Source organism: Talpa occidentalis, unplaced genomic scaffold (assembly GCF_014898055.3).
Source record: "Talpa occidentalis isolate TD23 unplaced genomic scaffold, MPIMG_talOcc4v2.1 talOcc4.3, whole genome shotgun sequence".
NCBI lineage: Eukaryota > Metazoa > Chordata > Mammalia > Eulipotyphla > Talpidae > Talpa > Talpa occidentalis.
The window spans coordinates 15,857,681-15,876,090 of record NW_023603184.1 but is presented as its reverse complement, the minus strand read 5'-3'; the positions used below and the strand labels follow the sequence as shown (position 1 = coordinate 15,876,090).

The window sequence follows — 18,410 nt, the reverse complement described above, 5'->3', positions numbered from 1 at the left end:
CTCAAAAGTTGGGAGAAAAACACTTTCAATTATCACACATTTAAAGACAATCTTGTGAGCATCTATGTACGCACACAATGTGAAGGTTTATGACAGACAGAGACACCACAGTTGAGTACCAGCTCAGTGCCACTCTATGTAAGTATGATTCGCTGTGTGTAGCAGAAGACAAGTGAGCAGGATTATGGATAAACTTACATTTAAAGTCCACTTTACAAAATGTAATATAGGGTGACTCATTCAAAACAGATCCAACAATATCTACCTCAAATTAAATTGGAGATGTTTTAAATATTTCCTTCGGACAAACAAAAGCATAGGGAATTTAAATTATTACAAAAGAGGTAACAACCACAGCAATAATTTAAAAAATTAAACTTACACTACAAACATGCACACAATTTTAGAAATTTTAAAAGATCTATTACTTCCAAACACTCTTCAATGAATTCATTAACTTTTAGATGCTACTAAACAGGAAACCAACAACGAAATTTAGAAGCAAGACAATCAGAACTTTCATTATCACATATTAATATAATAGAGTTTGCAGCTCTCCTGCCCACCTGTGATTATGCAGGCGCTTTTATTTTTCTTTCTCCTTTCTCTAATAAACCTGTCCTTTTAAAAGGTGGAAAAAAAATAGATAAGAGTTGCTTTGGTTGTATATAGTTTTTTGTGTGTGTGAATCTCGCTAAGCATTCCTCTTCTTAGTGGGCCCAGCTATCCACTTACTTATATGCTCATCTATTAAGTGCCAACTTTAGAAAATTATACTGTGTCCAGCAGGGAGCAGCATTACGACATTCATAAGACTTAACTTGAACATGAAACCGACAGAAGAAAAAAGAGGGGGGAAAACCACTTACCATAGGTCTGTTCTACAATACTTTCAATGTTTAGGATAGTTGCAGGACTTCCAGAAAATAAAACATCTAAATCAGGTTATCAAAGCATATATGGATGATCCACAGTTTCAAGATTCCTAAAGCAGGAAATCGAAATTATATTAGGAAATGGTTTCACTCATCCATGTTGAGTTGAATTAGTAAGTAATATGATTAAATGTCTCTCAGCGGTTAAAGCACATCTTCCTCTTGGTGGATTAAAAGGATTTTTAATTCAGATATTTGATGACAATTTGGATAAAACAATTTAAGAAAACTTGTAATATTAAAGTCCTTCATTTACCAGGGAATTTTAGTAAAAGAAAGTAAATGGATATCATAATATATTAATGACCAGTGATGTAAAAAATCTTGGCAAATGAAATACAGAAATATATTATCAAAACAATATTGCTGGATGGGATTCATCCCAGAGAAGAATGGATGGCTCAATATATACACAAGTCAATCAATACAATGCACCACATCAAAACTTAAAAATATAAAAATCCTATGATTATATCCAGATGCTGAAAAAGCATTTTACAAGATCTAGCAGCCATTTATGATTAAAAACCCTCAATAAATTAATAAGTTGGGACTAAAAGAAGCCTATCTCAACATAAAAAAAGGCAATATATATATGACAAACCTTCAGCAAACACCATACTCAGTGGTGAAAAATTAAAAACAAACACCAGAAGTTGTTTTTCTAAAAGATTAATAAAAATGAAAACTTAATAGCAAAACTAAAAATAAAGAATCCATATATCAAGTATCAGCAATTAAAACAAAGAAGAAATAATCAGTCACTAAAAAAAGTAGTAAGAGTTACATGTGGTATAAAGTAAACTCATAATAGACACACCCTCCCCTAGGTTGCAATCACAATTCAAGACAAAATCCAACAACAAAAAAATGATGTTGACACTTGTCTTTTGACAAGCAAAGACATTTTGTTGGGGAATCAAACTTGTAAAAAGGTATTGACAAACCTATCTATGAAGTGCTGGCAATAAAGAGAAAAACTGATCCATCAGAATACATTGACTGAAATCTAAAAGACAAGAATACTCAACTCAACAAAAAGAAAACAACCCAATCAAAATATGGCCAGAAGAACTAAGCAGACACTTCTCCAAAGACATTCAGACTGCAAAGAGGCATATGAAAAGACGTTCACCATCACTTATCATCAGGGAAATGCTAATCAAGACCTCAAGGAGATACCACTTCACACATGTGAGAACGGCACATATAGAAAAGACCAGAAACAACAAGTGCTGGTGAGTGTAGAGAACAGGAAAGTCTCCTACACTGTTGGGAATGCAAACTGATTGCAGGCCTTATGGAAAACAGAATGGTGATATTTCAAAAGTCTGAAAATGGTTCTGCCATCTGACCTACTAATTCCACCCCTAGGTATCTACCTGAACAATATTCAGAATAACCAACATAATACTGAAGAACAAAGTTGGAGGACTGAAGTTATCTGACTTTAAGACTCCAAAAAAGGTACAAGAATCAAGAGGATTCATACTAGAAAAAGAATAGACAGAACAGAGTAAAGAGTCCAGAAATAGATGCACATATAGTTGTGTGACTGTGGGAACGAATAATTTCCCTCAAATTGAGAAGGTAATTTTGTGAAGTAGTCACTTCCATTAATCATAATTAAATTTTATGAAGAGCAGCTTACATACAGGGCTTCTTGGTGCCAGAGCCAGTGGACAGGACTTCAGGTCAAGGCAGTATCCACACCACAAATTTTGAAAGGGTTATTCTTACACACTTTTTAGTGTGTGTGATCATTCTGATTTAAGACTAATGATGCCAGATGTCCAGGGAGTTGTGTCACGTGCATCGTTGTTCTACTAAGATTAATAGAGTTGCATATGGATTACAAGTACAGGTTAACACACATAAAAGAAACAATGGGGGAAATTGGCTATTTTCCCAGGGTAGGGCAATTATCGGTCATAGACCTAAGTAATGGCATTGATACAAGATGGAGTCACTTTGGTTTTCTTTCTTTCTTTGTCCTTTTCCTCTACTCCGCTTCACTGCAAAGCTTTCAAAAATTTAAAATGGTCTTCCTCTTTGGAATATTCAACTTCACTTGCCATTCAATTCTAAGCACAACTATTTGACTCTATTTTACTGTTCTATCAAATCTGCCCTAAACAAAGCCACAAATAAACCACTATTAGTAAAATCAGTTGAAATTTTTTTTAATTCTTTTTTAAAAAAGATTTATTCTTATGTATTTATGCAGACAAGAACTGGGATATAAGCCAGAGATTCAGGGGATGAGAGGATTCACCAGAGACAGAGTGGGGAGCATAACAGGCAGATCTACTGAAATACACTGCTGAGGGGGAGCAGTGGGTGAGACAGGACAGGACTGTGGCACCATGTGAGTTAGCACCCTGGCTGGGGATCGAACTCATGGCACAGTGGCTGGTGACAGCTTGATAGCACTGAGATCTAAACCCTGTGCCACCAGGGCGGTCCAATTTTTTTTAAAAAAATTCTTATTTGACTTTCTGTTCCTTTTGTTTCCCAAAGTGTATTCTCAATGATTTTCTGATTCTAAAATATTCCTTTCTTTAGTGAATTTATCTATCCTCTTATGGTAATTTCCCACCATATATTTACTTACTAACTTCAAATGTGTATCTTTCATCTAAAGATCCTTCTCTCACATAGCCTACTGCTACCATACTTGGGCACTATACAGGCACCTCATGTCAAAAATATTCAAAATAGATAAAAAATTTGTTTTATAATCTGCCATTCCTTAAAATAACCAGCACTACAATTACAGAATTCTGTCAGTGCTTATGTTCATTACCCATCCACAAAGGTGCTAAAGGCAGAAACCTGTTAGTCATCTTTAATTCCTACTGTCAACCTCCCTTGGTTATATCATTTTTACCCCTTATAATAATCTCTTCATTCATTCCATTTTTTTAAACCAATCACATTTTTAACAAATCCATTTTCATTCACACTTTAACCCAAAACATAATGATCAAATATGATCATCTGACCTTTGCCTGATGTTTCCAGTCTCCTCTTCCCTTAGCGCTCTGTATAATTCTACTAGCATAGAAGCAACGAAAGCCAACTTATTGGAGAAGCAATCCTCCTATTCTCTAAAATGGCTCCCTCTCTCTTCTATCCCTTAAGCATCTATACATCTTTCAAAAGTCATGCTAAAGTTTCTTCTCAGGGGAAACTTTCCAAGGTTCCTCTCAGTCTGAGTTAGGTAGCCTACATTTGTCTTCCATAGTACTTATCACATACTTTATTAGTCTATTTATCTACCTACTCCCCAGCTCTGAACTCTAGGAGACAGAAAATATTTTTTCTCTCCTATACCCTGAGCACTTAGCACACTCTCAGGTATGTAACGCGCTCAATAAATAATTGCTACTCGTTATTGTTATTAGTCAATATCAGTACCTCATCTAAAATACACCTTTTTAAACTTTGCTTCCCACAAATACTTCATTTATTCTGGTGTTTTAAATTTGACTCTATACTCTAGTCAATTAAAGTTTGAAAGCAAAGGTTTTGTCTTTGCATATATTTAATTTATTCTATGACAGTGTTATACATGGAAATACCTAAATTTCAGGACTACTTTGGTGTACATATATGTCATGCTTCACAAATTAAAGTTGAAAAGTAATTCTTCAGTTCAAGGAGGAAGGCAAACCGCATCACATCATCATCTTGAGAAAACTAAAGGTTGAGAGTAGGTATCGAAGGAATGTGTAGTAAAGAAACCTATAAAAAGTATATATTTGTAGTATTTCAAAGTTTTCAAAGCAGTAAAATTATTAGAAGTTTCTATTTGATATTAGACTGCTTTGCTACTTTTTGTTTTGAGCCTCTTAGTACTTGCTTACAAGACAAAAGTAGAACATACTGTTCAATGTGTTCATTGAATACATTGTGCTATGCTGTTTTTTTGTGTGATAATATTATCTCCCCAAAATGAGAACATTTTAAACTTCTAGAGGCCTACAGTGACAAGATTAGGTCCAAACAGACAGTAAGCTCTCAACAGCTATTAATGGGTGATTCATGGTAAAGATTTACACAGCAAAGTTTCAAATAAAAGCATCTAAACCTTGCCTAAGTTTCCCAGTTGATATTTAATAAGGTGGGCTTGTTTTTTTCTGAGTATTTTTCTTTAAAACCCAAACAAAAAACCAAAACATCCCAAATGAAAAACTATAGTCACTATTTTGCAATATTAATTTCAATTTATCAAACACAATCAGTCAAAACGTTTTAACAGGTCATTGAGATTTAAAACAATTAAATGGCAAGAATTTCAATGAGGTTTGCATACATTTTTAAAGTATGGTAAATCACTGTCGAAATCAATACCTTAGCAATGCAGGCATGATTTGGGAGACTTTGTTAGTTTACACATTTGTCAATCATGAATGTTTTTAAAAATAAGTTTCTCACCCCCCTTCTCACCTCCAGCTCAGTTTTGATAAAAAAGTAAATGTGAAGAATAGGCTCTAAATTACATGTTTTTTTTACACACAGAGAATCATATTCTAGTAAGAAAGCTCTCTTTTCAGAGTTCACAAATCACTAAAAAAAAAAAATTGTAGAAGTACATACATACACATCTAATTCTTTCAGTTTTGTTTTGTTGTTTTTTTGCGTTTTATTGATTTTGTGGTTCTTTTTGGTTTATGTTTTTTGTGTTTTTGGAGAGGGGGACTTAAAAGTATTTTGTTATTTGCAGCTGCCTTAACAGCAAACGACAATTAAATGTGTGAACAAGGTTGTCAGAGTAACACTTGTCATTCACACCACTTATGGAAAGGCGCTCCAAGACTTCCAGAAGCACTAATTAAAATTAACGAAAGCTTCTCACTAAGACTTGTCAGAGGTATATTTTGTCGTCCACTGTTCGAGACAGAGGAAAACCAAATCGCCTCAAAGTTCAAGGCACTGAGCCCAGATCTCAGAAAGCAACTCAATACCGTAAGAGTTACAATTCCTTCGCTATAACACAACCATTCAGAAAAAGAGCTCCTGGAGAATATTCTCTCCGAAAACAAGAGAAAGGAGCAGGAGAAAGTGGCTTTCCTCTTTACTATCAGGGGAGAAAGGTGCGAGGTCTACTAGTAGCAGCGATTCTCGCTCCACTAATCATTTCTTTAAATCAGCGTGCATGAAAGCACTCAAAACGAGGGAAAGGTGAATGATATTAACCCCCCTTTGGCCCTAACGAACCCCGGAGGACCCTCACCCAACGTTCAGGTGGGCCTTTCTCACCTGGCTCCGTAGAAGAGTCTGCTGTCCTAACGTAAGAGCACTTTTCAGCATTACGCCTTGTGATTGGCTGACTCGGGAGAAAAGTCTCAGTCCCATTGGCTAAGAGCGCCCCGGCAGTGGCAAGGAGGCGGGAGCTTGGGGCAGGCTCTGACAGGTCCGCTGCTTTAGTTCCCAGAGTTCCTATTGGGTCAACGCGGGAAGCGTCAAGATGGCGGCCGCGGCGACTTGCGGCACCGGCTCCGGGGGCCCTGGCTCTGTGGAGGCGCCAGCCAGAAAGAACAACGTTACCAGTTTCCAAAGGAGGGATGCTAGAACCAGCGGTACCGACAGCGGCGGTGCTCGGCTGGTGTCCATCGCGGGCACACGACCGTCGTTGCGGAATGGACAGCTGCTGGTGTCAACTGGGCTGCCAGCCCTGGACCAGCTCTTAGGTCGGTTCAGAATGGAGATCTGGGCTCAACAGAGGGAAAACTTAGGGAGGGGACCTGTCTGGGGAGACACCCTGACCCCACATCTCTCTTTGACCCCGCAGCCGCAAATGTGGAGAGCACAGTCCGGTGTGATAGAGATGATGGGGAGGAACGGTTGCATGGAGACTTGTAAATGCTGTTAACCAAACCTGTGTTGATGCTCCCACTTTCTATTCTGGTTCCTGCTCACCAGACTTTTTCTACATTCTGAGTTTCTTTTACCCTGAAATCCTTCCTCGTCAAGGGGAGTCAGTAATGTTTGAAGACGGTTTAGCCTTCATCTAAGATCCCCTCCTGGTCACTCTTCTGCTAATCCCAGGTAGTTTCTGGTTTGAAGTAACCTGCAAAACTTGGTTTCATTGAGAAAATTGGCTTCATTAGGAAAATGCTGAAAAAAGTAACTTCCCTTCACCAACACCAGACTTATTCAAACCTAGGTCTGAATTTTTAAACAAATCACGTTGGCTTTTAAGAAAAGAACGTTAAAGGCTAATGTGGATCCAAAGTAGTTTAAAGCCTGTTATTGAGATTGACTGTCATACCCATCTACGTTAAATGTATATACACACACGTTTTTATTAAATTTTCTATATATATTTTGCTTCTCAGAGCTGTTTTCCAAATAATATGTTTAAAGATAACTCACATTTTTTAACAAGAAAAAGAAGTCCAGGTCTTAGGTTTTCTTGTAAAATCGCTATAATTTTTCAGGAGAAACCTGCTGATAATATGCATGTTTCATAACTATGTTGAAAGGACTTGACAGATTAGATTAGTCAGATAGAGCTGTTGTGTTAATAAAGCCTATAAATTAATTCCTGTCAAAATGCTGCTTCCTTAAAACCATTGTGTTTATATTTTATAACTTTTTCATAATATGTGACATGTGTTAGTTAAATTTTGTACATTTTCAAAAAATATTAGTGTTATTTCATAATTGGATTCATTTCTATCTAAATCTGGTTATTTCCATGTAAATGTAACTGTTTTCAGTTGTTTCAAGCCTCTTGCCTTCCTAAATTTCATTGTATTGTAAAAAGAAACGATTCAAAATATCTAGTTGGCAAATATTTATCTCACTTTTTTCCCTTGTGAACCTTTTGTGGTGTCATTCTATGTTCAAAGTTAAAGCTTGAAATCTGTTCCTAATCCTTAACTTTTTTTTTTTATTCAGTGGAAAGATGTAACTTCACTCACTAGGTCCTGAAATTCTTCCCAAAAATACTACATTTCTGTTGTATCTGCAGTTCCTCACTGAAATAACAAAATGTGTCTAGCACAGTCCCTAGCATTGAGTAGGTTTTTAATAAAATCTTGATTGTGTAGGGAGAAACCTGGACAAGAGTTTATGAAATTTACAGGACAGAGTTATTTGAGCTAAAAAAAAACCTCAGAAATTAAGTGATAGAAACAGTCACAAAATTAGTGAGTCTGGGCTAATCCAGATATTAGTCTCCAAATTTAGTGTTCTGCCATTTAAGACTAGTAGTTTATGATGTCTTAAAGCCCCCACCAAAAGGTAGCCCATCTACCTTATGTGCATCTACTTTATGTGTTCCTACAACTCTCTACTTGAACTATGATTTTTAAAATTTTGCAAATTTCCTTGGGGTTGGAGAATGTAATATTTGGCTGAAACAAGCTTCTATTAAAAGTTAGTGTTCACTAAGATGATTGGAAATTTTATATTTTGCATGTGTACAGTTAATTCTGAAAGTGCACAACAATTGAAGAAGTTGTTATAATAATAGTGAACTACATTGGAATAATAAATATTTCCAGAAGTATTTGACTTGCTGTTGACTTAAAAAAAATTTTTTTGTATTTTGATATTCTATAATGTTTCACCCTCTGGAGATAGCTCTTTACATTTGTTTTTCATTAAAACATTATTTCAAAGTGAAATATGGATTGTGTATATATATATATATATATACACACACAAATATAAGCAATTCAGATTATATTGTTCTCAAATGTCACTTGACAAAGATTTTAGCAAGTATAGTATACTATATTGTGACAAAATATAATGATAGTATGATAGCAAAAGGAAGCCAACTGTGAAATTGTGATTGTTGCCTAAATACATTGTAGGGTTACTGTGTCACAAATATTGTTTTGTCACAGTAATGCATGCAGAGATATTTTACCATTGCCACTGTGACATCATTGTAATTTAAACATAGATGTAGAATTACTTGGAAGGCATAGAGGCTAACTAAACATTAATCATTTTCTTTAGATCTTTAAAACATTATCTAATCATATTGGGGCAATGCTGAAGATTTGTCACATTAAAATCAAGTTGGGAGAAATGGAGGAACTTTGTGATTATACGTGTGTACATGTCAAATATTGAAGAAAAAACTTGATTTTAAAATAGTTAAAATGGCTTCATTTTATTCCCCGTGACCAAATTTCAAAATGACCAACCTTTATTAAAGCCAATCTAAATTTGAATCTAACAAATTTACATAATAGGACCCTTTAGACAAAAAGAAAACTGCCTTTTGTATACAAATCTAACAGATTATTAATTTGACTGATGAAAGTCATTTAAAAGTCCCATTTATCATGTTTTAAGTAACGTTCAATTTTACAAGCATTAGAATTACAACACAGATGAGGGCCTCTCTGGTGGCACAAGGGGTTAAAACATAACCTATGAAGCTAGCCTCAGCCACTGAAGCACAAGTTCAATCCCGGCCAGGTAGCAGACCTCTCCTGTCTCGCCTGCTGCTCCCCTCAGCAATGCATTTCAGTCAATCCGCTTGTGCTGTTCCCCACTCTGGTGAATCCTCTCACCCCCCACACCTCTGGCCTGTACCCCAGTTCTTGTATGCATAAATAAATAAATATTTTTTAAAAAAAGAATTATAACACTGATGAGATCTACAAAATTGAACGGTGTTTCCTAAATTATGAAGAACAGTACGGTGTTTAGATTACTCCTACAGAAAACTATCTTCTTAGTGTAATCTGATTTGTATAAGATTTGTTTAACTAGTTCACCAATAGGAGGTATTCTTATTCTGATCACAACTTACGAATTAATGATGTATTTTTTCCTAATCAGAAAATAATTGTGAGGATAGTAAGTGTGTAGCTCTTAAACTGAATAACTTTCTGGACCAGGCATCTGAGCCAGGCATCACTTTATTAAAATGGGAATCTGTCCCTTCATCTATTCTCATCTACCTACTGTGAATAATATTCACAATTGTTTTAAATGTTCTATTACAGTGAAAACTTTACATAAAAACCTAATATGAGGAGGCATGAATGAATATTATGGCAGTTTAGACAAGAAGTCTAAATCTTTATAAGAAAAGATCAAGGAAAAAAGCTAGGTTTTTGTAGCACCTGCTCTAAACTAAGCACTGTAGTATCTGTTATGTGCTTATATTATTTTTCAGCTCCTTAATACATGCAAAATGATTAGGTGGATGTCTCTTTACATATAAGAAAAAGTAGGGAAGTAAGGTGTTGGAAAGTGTGATTTTAAATAGTCAAAATGAATCAAAAAGTTGGTAGTGGTCTATGATCTACACAAATTATGGAATGAAATATTTAGCTTAATGTTGCACCAGACAAAATCTTTTTGTTCTAATCCTTTATTGTAGTTATCAAATGTTGTTCAGTTTATGTTAATCTCTTGACATCCTGTATAGTCTAGTTATGAAATGCTTTAATGCTGTATTGTAAGTCTATATGTAGAATGAAAATATGTATTTAGTCCTATAAAAATCTACTTAAATATATAATGTACCAGCTCTTATAATTTATAAAGTTTTCTTCTCTAACAATTTAGAATATTGTATTTATGAAGAGAAGTTGCCAAATGTTGCATTGTATAATGCACATATGTTGCCAAATTTCAAATCTTGGGAGCATTGTTATTTATGCTATTTTGAGGCAAAAATAAACACTGTGAAAGGAACTTTTTCACACTCACTTTTTCTATATAACATTTGCTACTACAAAACTTACTTGGGGAAGTTTCTTGGGGGAAATTTCTTTATTGGTATTCTAACTGTTTCTTTTAGTTTTGTACTTAGACACACAAACCCTAGTAATATCATCAATTGTCCAACAATTCTAAGTCATTTCTTTTTTAATCTATTATACCTTAAACATATTTCACTCTAATATACATATTTTACATTAAGTGCATTTAATGTGTGCAACACTGATTACATATAGCAATATTTTTATGAATGTTTTACAAGCAAAATATCAGTAGTTAGATCTCTTTTTAGTATGGTTCTCGTTTCCTAAAACTCAATTTTAAAATGATTTTAATAAATAACTTTGAATTAAATGTTTATGATCATATTACCCTGATTCATATATTTTAAAGAATGTTTTCTAGTAATATTGAAAATGTTTTTGTGATTGTGCTTTTATTGTTTGTAATCACAAAAATATTCATTTTTAAGTTCTAAATATACTTAACACCATATCCAGACTTTGTGTTTATTATTTATGAAAAAAAGAATTTGTTATAATTGCCCGTGTTTTTCTATAAGACATAAAATTTGAGGACAAATGTTAAGTTGAATTTCTATTATAATAACTTTTTATTCCTATGTTGTACTTCTGTAGTACTAAGTTGCTGTGCACATTTAGGTCTCTGTTACTGAGTTAATTTATTAACAAGGGCTAAATATAACATTATTGGAATGCTTAACCAGTTATATTGAATGGTTCATGATCCTATCACAGGAAAAAGGATAGTACAGTATATTATGAAAGTAATTGTAATGTGTAGTATGTAATTACATATAATATATAATTATTTCATAATAGCACCTTAAGCAAAGTATTGCAAAGGTAATTAAAATGTTGTTCTCAACTGCAATTTTAAAGTTATTGAAGTACCTGTCCTTGATAAAACCTAACTTTATGCTAAAGCGTGTGAAAAGGTAAATTAATTTTCTTCTTGGTTTCGTTTCATTTCCAGGTGGAGGTTTAGCTGTTGGAACAGTTCTTCTAATTGGTTAGTATAACATGCACACTTTGCTCTTTGTAATCCAGTTTTCTGTTGGGCACAGTGATTTCATGGGTTTGCCTATTATGAAATCAAAAATTTAGTCTCTTTGAGAGTTAATCTAAATTGGAGAGGATTGCTTTAAGTTTTGTTAATATTGATCTGAAATTGAAATTAAATGGGTAAATATATCTAAAAATTTAGCTTTTATAATTTATAAATGTTCCAATACATAGTGTCCCATCTTTTTAAAGACTCAGTTGAGTTTGAAGAGTCTAAGTATTTTTTTTAAAGAATTATTTATTTATTTATTTATGCATACAAGAACTGGAGTACAGGCCAGAGGTGCAGGGGGTGAGAGGATTCACCAGAGACAGAGTAGGGAGATGAACAAGCAGATCTACTGAAATATGCTGTTGAGGGGAGCAGTGAGCAAGATAGGAGAGGTCTGCTGCACCTGTTGGGTCAGCTCCCTGGCTGGGCCTCAAACTCATGCTACAGTGGCTGCAGATAGCATAATAGGGCTGAGACTTAACCCCTTGCACCACCAGGGAGGCCCTGAAGAATCTCAGTCTTTAGAGCGGAGCTATTACAATGATTAGTGTGAAGAAGTTTGTATATTGATAAGTCCATTGTAAATATTGCAGATACATGAAAGGTGATGGTGGTGGTGGTGGTGGTGGTGATATAGTGCATTTTACTTAACTCTTACTATGGGCCATGCATTGTGCTAAGTGCTTTATGTCTTTTTTCACTTAATACAGCAATTTTGTAAGATATTACAGGTAAGGCATGTTATACCCCACTTTATACGTTGGAAAATGAGGCTCTGAGAGATTAGTGAAAGACTTAGAATTTGATATCTGGCATAACTGAAAAGCCTGTGGGTGGTTTTTTTTTTTTTTAAATAAGCTTGTTGCTCTGAAAATTCTTAATTTACACTATCAGCATTTCTCTCTTCCAGTCATAATTTTTTTTCTTTCAATTAGTATAAGAATATAGAGAGACTACTAAGATTTCCAAATTTGCAATCTTTGGAAAGTGTTGCTTTGTATAGTTACAGTTTACTACTACAAAAATGTGGTACAATTGTTTTTTAAAATTATACAATTTATTTTGGACGTGTGTCCAGTCACCATATCTGAACCCAATAATTAGTTTCCATATGGCTCTTAGCTACAACATATCTGCCAATTTCTTACCAGTCATTTACTTTGATTGCTACAATATAATTTTCTGGACATTTGCCTAGGTTTTAGTGTCCAAGTCTCTGGATAATAGACAACTTTTAATAAACAGTTAAGTCAAATCCATTTTATAAAATATTTGTGCACCCATCAGTGTTTAAAGTATTGTTTAATTATTTTGGAGACATAATCATTCTAGAAGTGGTGATACCAGTTGCTTTAATTTTTTTTTTTTTAGTAAATAGTGAAAAATTTTATTGAAAAACTAATTCCTTGTTTTACCATAAATAAATAAATACATAAAATACAAATGATACTTAGAGAAAATTAGGTTGTAATTTCAGTTCCCTAGTCTCAATACACAATTTATATTTCTATATAAATAATAAGCATGGGAGTATTCAGAATGTTGTTTTTTTCATTTAATATATCTAAGAGTTCAGTACATGTACATTCTTCTTATTTAAATAGTTATCTACTGATAAATTTAAGTCTGTTTTTTTCTGTTACTAACAATACCATTGTGAATAATCTTATATATAAGCTTGCCTACATATATAAAATATATGTAGAATAAATTCCAAAAATAGACTCAACTGATTGAGACAACTTATGTAAATTATATAACATATAAAATATTCAAATTGTGTTACATATTATTAGATTGTTCTCCCAGGAAGTTATACCCTCTTACACTTCAACAGCTTTTGGAACACCAGTTTATCCTCACCCTTGACAACATTGTATAGTATTAAACATTTTTAACTTTTCCAGTCCAAACAAGTAAAAAGTGAAATTTCATCATTTGAACCTGGGACTTTGCTCTTTGATGATAATAAATTTGGAAAGTTATTAAAATGGTGTTAAAAATATGCAGGTGTGGGGCCTCCCTGGTGGCGCAGCGGTTGAGCGCTGGGTTGCAAAGCTGCCCGCAGCCTCTGCGGCGCCGGTTCGATCCCCAGCTGCTCCCCGGCCACCGGAGGAGGGTCCCACATGGCACACAGACCTCTCCTGCCGCCCACTGCTCCCCTCAGCAGTGTACTTCGGTCCTTCTGCCTGCTCTGCTCCCTACTCTGGCTCTGGTGAATTCTCTCACTCTCCTGCGCTCCTGACTGTACCCAGTGCTTGTATAAATAAATAAATAAATCTTTTTAAAAAAAAGAAAATGCAGGTGATTTTAATTATTTTCTCCAGGGGAAATATATGTAAATGATACTAAAAATCCAGTGATGGTTGATAATTCATATTCAATAAATGTTTACTGAACACTCAGGTTTGTACTAGGTATTGGGATTATAAATAGAAATTAGATATCTCTCCTTTTAAGGAGACATATGGAACAAATAATGATACTATAATAAGTTAATACCATAATAAATGTGTTTATTTTTATTATATTCTCTCATTGGTTATAACTAGTACAAGGATCTGGTATTGACCTTTGTGCATTGTTCTTACAACCAATAACCTTTGAATAGTTTAAAGATGCACTTGAATTTTCAAAGTAGGCAATTATCTTTTGCAAACATTGACAATTGATCTCATCACCAATTTTGGTATCTTAGAAGTGAATGCTTCCATCATAAAAACTGAAAAATAAGGGAGTAGCTTTGGAATCAGGTAGTGAATAAAAGATGAAAGATTTTTGAGGACAATGTTAAAGAAAATACAAATTGCCATAAACAAATTGTCCTTAGGTATCTGTATTTTGAGGATATAGTCAGTAAAGGTGAAAAGTTGAGGTCCATGTTATTGGAAGCTAGAGGGAGAGGTATCCCCTTTGGGTAGCAACAGATCCCTGCAGTATTGTCCGCAGATATGTAAACATAATATAAGCTTAATGAACTTGGTGATCAAGCTATTTTTTTAATAATGATAAATAAGAAAAAGCTCAAAAATAACTAAAACACTACAAAGTCTGTGCTCTTTGTCAGTTCACCTATGTATTATACAATGTATTCAATAACTGTTCAATTAAAAATTAGATAAAATAACAGATGTTAAGCAAAGACCTTATTTTTATAGTCTGATCTTTATTTAACCCTAACATTTTGATTCTTTTCAGTATTATTTATGCCCTACAATCAACTTCTTCAAAGTGTATAAGATTTTTAATAGTACACATGATTAGGTAAACATAGTTTTATCATTTATTAACTTGTTTTCTTTAGAATGGCAAAAATTGGAAGCATCTTTACACTTCTTTGAAAGATTAGATTAGTTTAGGAAATGGATGAATAGTTTTAAATACAAACTAAATATGAAGGTAGAAGTTCAATTGTTCAGAACTTAGGGCATTACCATATTACTCATCTTTCAAAGATTTTTTTAATTCTAGAAGTAAGAGAAAATGAAAGCCTAAAAATTATTAATAATTTTTATTATTATTAATTGCTAACTTTTTAGCCACTCTCTCTTGAAATATATTACTCATTTACCAAGTCAATTGTGTGGATAAGTGTGTATGTGTGTACATGAGTGTGGGCTTCCAGAATAGTGGATCTATTTTCAATAGCAGTGTAACTACAGAAACTAGACATAGTGACACTACCAGAAAACCTAGGATGAGGCTGCTTCATACCTTCTGAATACAATATAATAAGTATATATGAATGCATAAAAGGCCATTTCTGAGGGACTCCTGCATTTACTTTGAAAATTGCAATTAGACTTTCCTTAAAATATGTTTCATACTTTAGTATCAGTATAGACTTTGAAATGTTTTATATTTTTAGTGCTTCCTACCAGTGTTGTAAATAGGTAAATTTGGAATAGCTTAAAAATATCAAAAATGAAAGGATGACAAAAATATTTAGCTTCTTTTAAAATAAAAAGTCTTGATCTATTTATAGAGATATTGAACATCAAAAAAGTTTAATAGAAGTCAAATTTTGGAAACATTAAAATATAAACTCTGTGACATTAATCTCTTACATTAATTTATAATTTTGTTCTAGAAGAAGCTAAGTGACACACTGTTAGACTATTAGACTAGTTATATGCGCTTTGTGTTAGTACCCTATTCCTCTGTAACCATATTAACACAACTTAAGAGTATCTTAAGGGCAACATACTTTGATTATCTCACAGGATCTGTTTGTCCAGAGTACAGGCATAGCTTAACTGTGTGCTGAAGCCCACAATCAAGTATCAGTCAGAATTCATTCTCCTCTGAAGGCTTGAGTGAGGAAGGATCTGTTTCCAAGATGCAGCATTTGGCTCCTTGCTGACTGTCAGAGGCTCCTTACTTCTTCAAAACCAGCAAGGGGGAATGCCTCAGCCAAACAGATGTTACAGTCTTATATAACAGAAATAACATCCTATCACCTTTGCCATATTTTTCTGGTAGGAAGCAACTGATGGGATCTGTCCACACTGAACAAGAGGAGATTACATAAAAGCATAAATACCAGGAGACAGAAATCATGGGGATCACCTTGGAATTAACCATACTTAGTATTTTTTATGTTATTATTCTATATAATAACAAAAACTAAGTTCTCTCAATTCTCTCATAGGATATTACAGTATTTTTTGTGACTTTCTTAAACCTTTTTGAATTTGCCAAGCTGTACTTTTCTTCTACATCATGTAATAAATTCTGAGAACTTTTGTTACGATGCATGAACTGGCAAACTATAGTCTGCTGATTGGCGGTCTACCCCTGTAAATCAAATTTTATTGGAACAGAACCATGCTTACTCATTTATACATTGTCAGTGGCTGCTTTTAAACTACATGGGTAGAAATGAGTAATTACAACACAGACTATATGGTTTACAAGGGTAAAATATTTACTTCCTGACTCTTAAAAAAAAAAAAAAAGCTTACCTATCCCTGTTTTGTATTATTATATTTTACATTCTTGTTGATTTATTGTAGTTTTAATTTGTTAAAAAACTGAGCTAGCACAAACTTGCCAGTGTTTTTTAGTAAAGCCACCTCATGTTTGTTTTGAAGCATTTAAGTGCATACAATATGAATGTTCAGTGCTGTTAGGCATTATAAATCTTGGATTTTTAGCTTTTATGAACTTAACCCAAAAGTTGGTTGCACATGGAATAACTGAGTAGTACATACAATAAAGAGGGAGCGTTTATTCAGATGTAAGTAGCATGAAAAAAGCTTAAATCAAATTATAGGTAGAAATGGAGGAGAAAAGCACTCACATGGAATGCTGTACTAGCAAATGTGTATATGAGGATATCAGAAGAAAATGTCTAGGTAATAACCCTTATAAAGTGGAGAGTATTTATTTAGGGCTAATCAGAGGGTATAAACTTCCCTTATCTTCAAATTCTACACCATTCCACTAAATCTGTGCCTCTTCTATGATCCCTGCATCATTGAATCTACCAAGTGACACATACCAGAAACCTGAATGATGCCCTTGTTTCTCACCCTCTGCACATTCAGTAATCATGAAATCCTGAAAGTGTTTCATTTTGTTTTAATTGAGATAATGTTGTTTTACAACACCATATGTATTTTAGGAGTATAAATTCAGACCTCTTCAAATGTATGTTACCCACGACCCTGCCCATGTCCACCACCAAAGTATCAATAATCCTACATCACAGGCCATTCTAACTCCTGAAGGTTTTTAACATTTTAAGTATTTGTAAATTTTTCCCTCTACCACTCAAATTATTATAACAGATTCTTAAGTTGTTTCCAGTATTCCCTTGCTTCAGTCCATTTTCATTACCAGAGCCAGCAGGAACTTTCTGATATGAAAATATGATTGTTATATATCCTGGCTTAAGACCTTGCTGTGCTCCCTACTAACCTTAGCATAAGGATCATGATAACTTGGACTATAAGGCCTTTAATTACCTGCCATTCCTGATTCACTTTAGCCTTATCTCATTCTCTAACCTCCTTCTTTAAGCTTTGGAGTTACCACCCTAAATCTTTTTTGTTTTAAAGATTTTATTTATTTATACAAGAGCTGGGGTATAGGCCCAACGCACGGAAGGGTGAGAGAATTCACCAGAGACAGAGCAGGAGCAGAACAGAGAGATGACCGAAGACACTCCTGAGGGGAGGAATGGGCAAGGCAGGAGAGGTCTGCCGTGCCATGTGGGAATCTCCCTGGCCAGCTGGGAATCGAACCGACACTGCAGACGCTGCGGACAGCTCCACAGTGCTGCCCTCAACCCACTGCGCCACCAGGGAGGCCCTCACCCTAAATCTTTAACTCCTTCAAAGTACCATTCTCTCACCCTGTTCAGGCTTTTACTTTTTTCTTGATTCTTCTTTTTTTCCTAACTCATCCTTTAGTTCTCCATTTAGGTATCTCTTCCAGAAAGTCTACCCTAATTGCTGATTTCCTTCCCCTTATTCCTCCTATGTATTTTTATAGTCTTTTTTATTTTTCTTATTATTGGCACTTGTTATAATTTATTGAAAATACCTGATCATGAATCTTACTCAGTAGAGTATAAGATCTGTAACCATAGGAGCTCTGTAGGGGCACAATGAATAAATGTATCCATGATTGGATGAATGATTTGAAAGTCTGTCTAAAAAAAATAAGGTTTTTAAGGTGTCTAAGAAA

At 34.3% G+C, this 18,410-nt stretch overlaps 2 protein-coding genes across 7 annotated transcripts in view; one reads left to right on the top strand and one right to left on the bottom strand.

The window, feature by feature from the left end:
* IMMP1L (inner mitochondrial membrane peptidase subunit 1) overlaps positions 1 to 6,251 on the bottom strand; it is a 51,214-nt gene extending 44,963 nt beyond the window's left edge. For 2 of the 6 annotated variants that reach the window (XM_054699297.1, XM_037522525.2), the window contains exons 1-2: positions 6,201 to 6,251; positions 870 to 985 (exon numbers count right to left, since the gene is read on the bottom strand). The gene's annotated coding sequence lies outside the window, so the exon portion shown is untranslated. Of the gene's footprint in view, positions 1 to 869; positions 986 to 2,586; positions 2,762 to 6,174 lie in introns of those variants that run through there. The other 4 variants (XM_054699300.1, XM_054699298.1, XM_054699299.1 and 1 more) reach the window with 4 other exon arrangements.
* A 128-nt stretch (positions 6,252 to 6,379) lies between these two features.
* Positions 6,380 to 18,410, top strand: part of ELP4 (elongator acetyltransferase complex subunit 4) — a 182,041-nt gene continuing 170,010 nt past the window's right edge. Inside the window, exons 1-2 of the mRNA XM_037521955.2 lie at positions 6,380 to 6,631; positions 11,637 to 11,672. Coding sequence (XP_037377852.1) covers positions 6,409 to 6,631; positions 11,637 to 11,672 — 259 coding nt within the window. The 5' untranslated portion in view covers positions 6,380 to 6,408. The remainder of the gene's footprint in view (positions 6,632 to 11,636; positions 11,673 to 18,410) is intronic.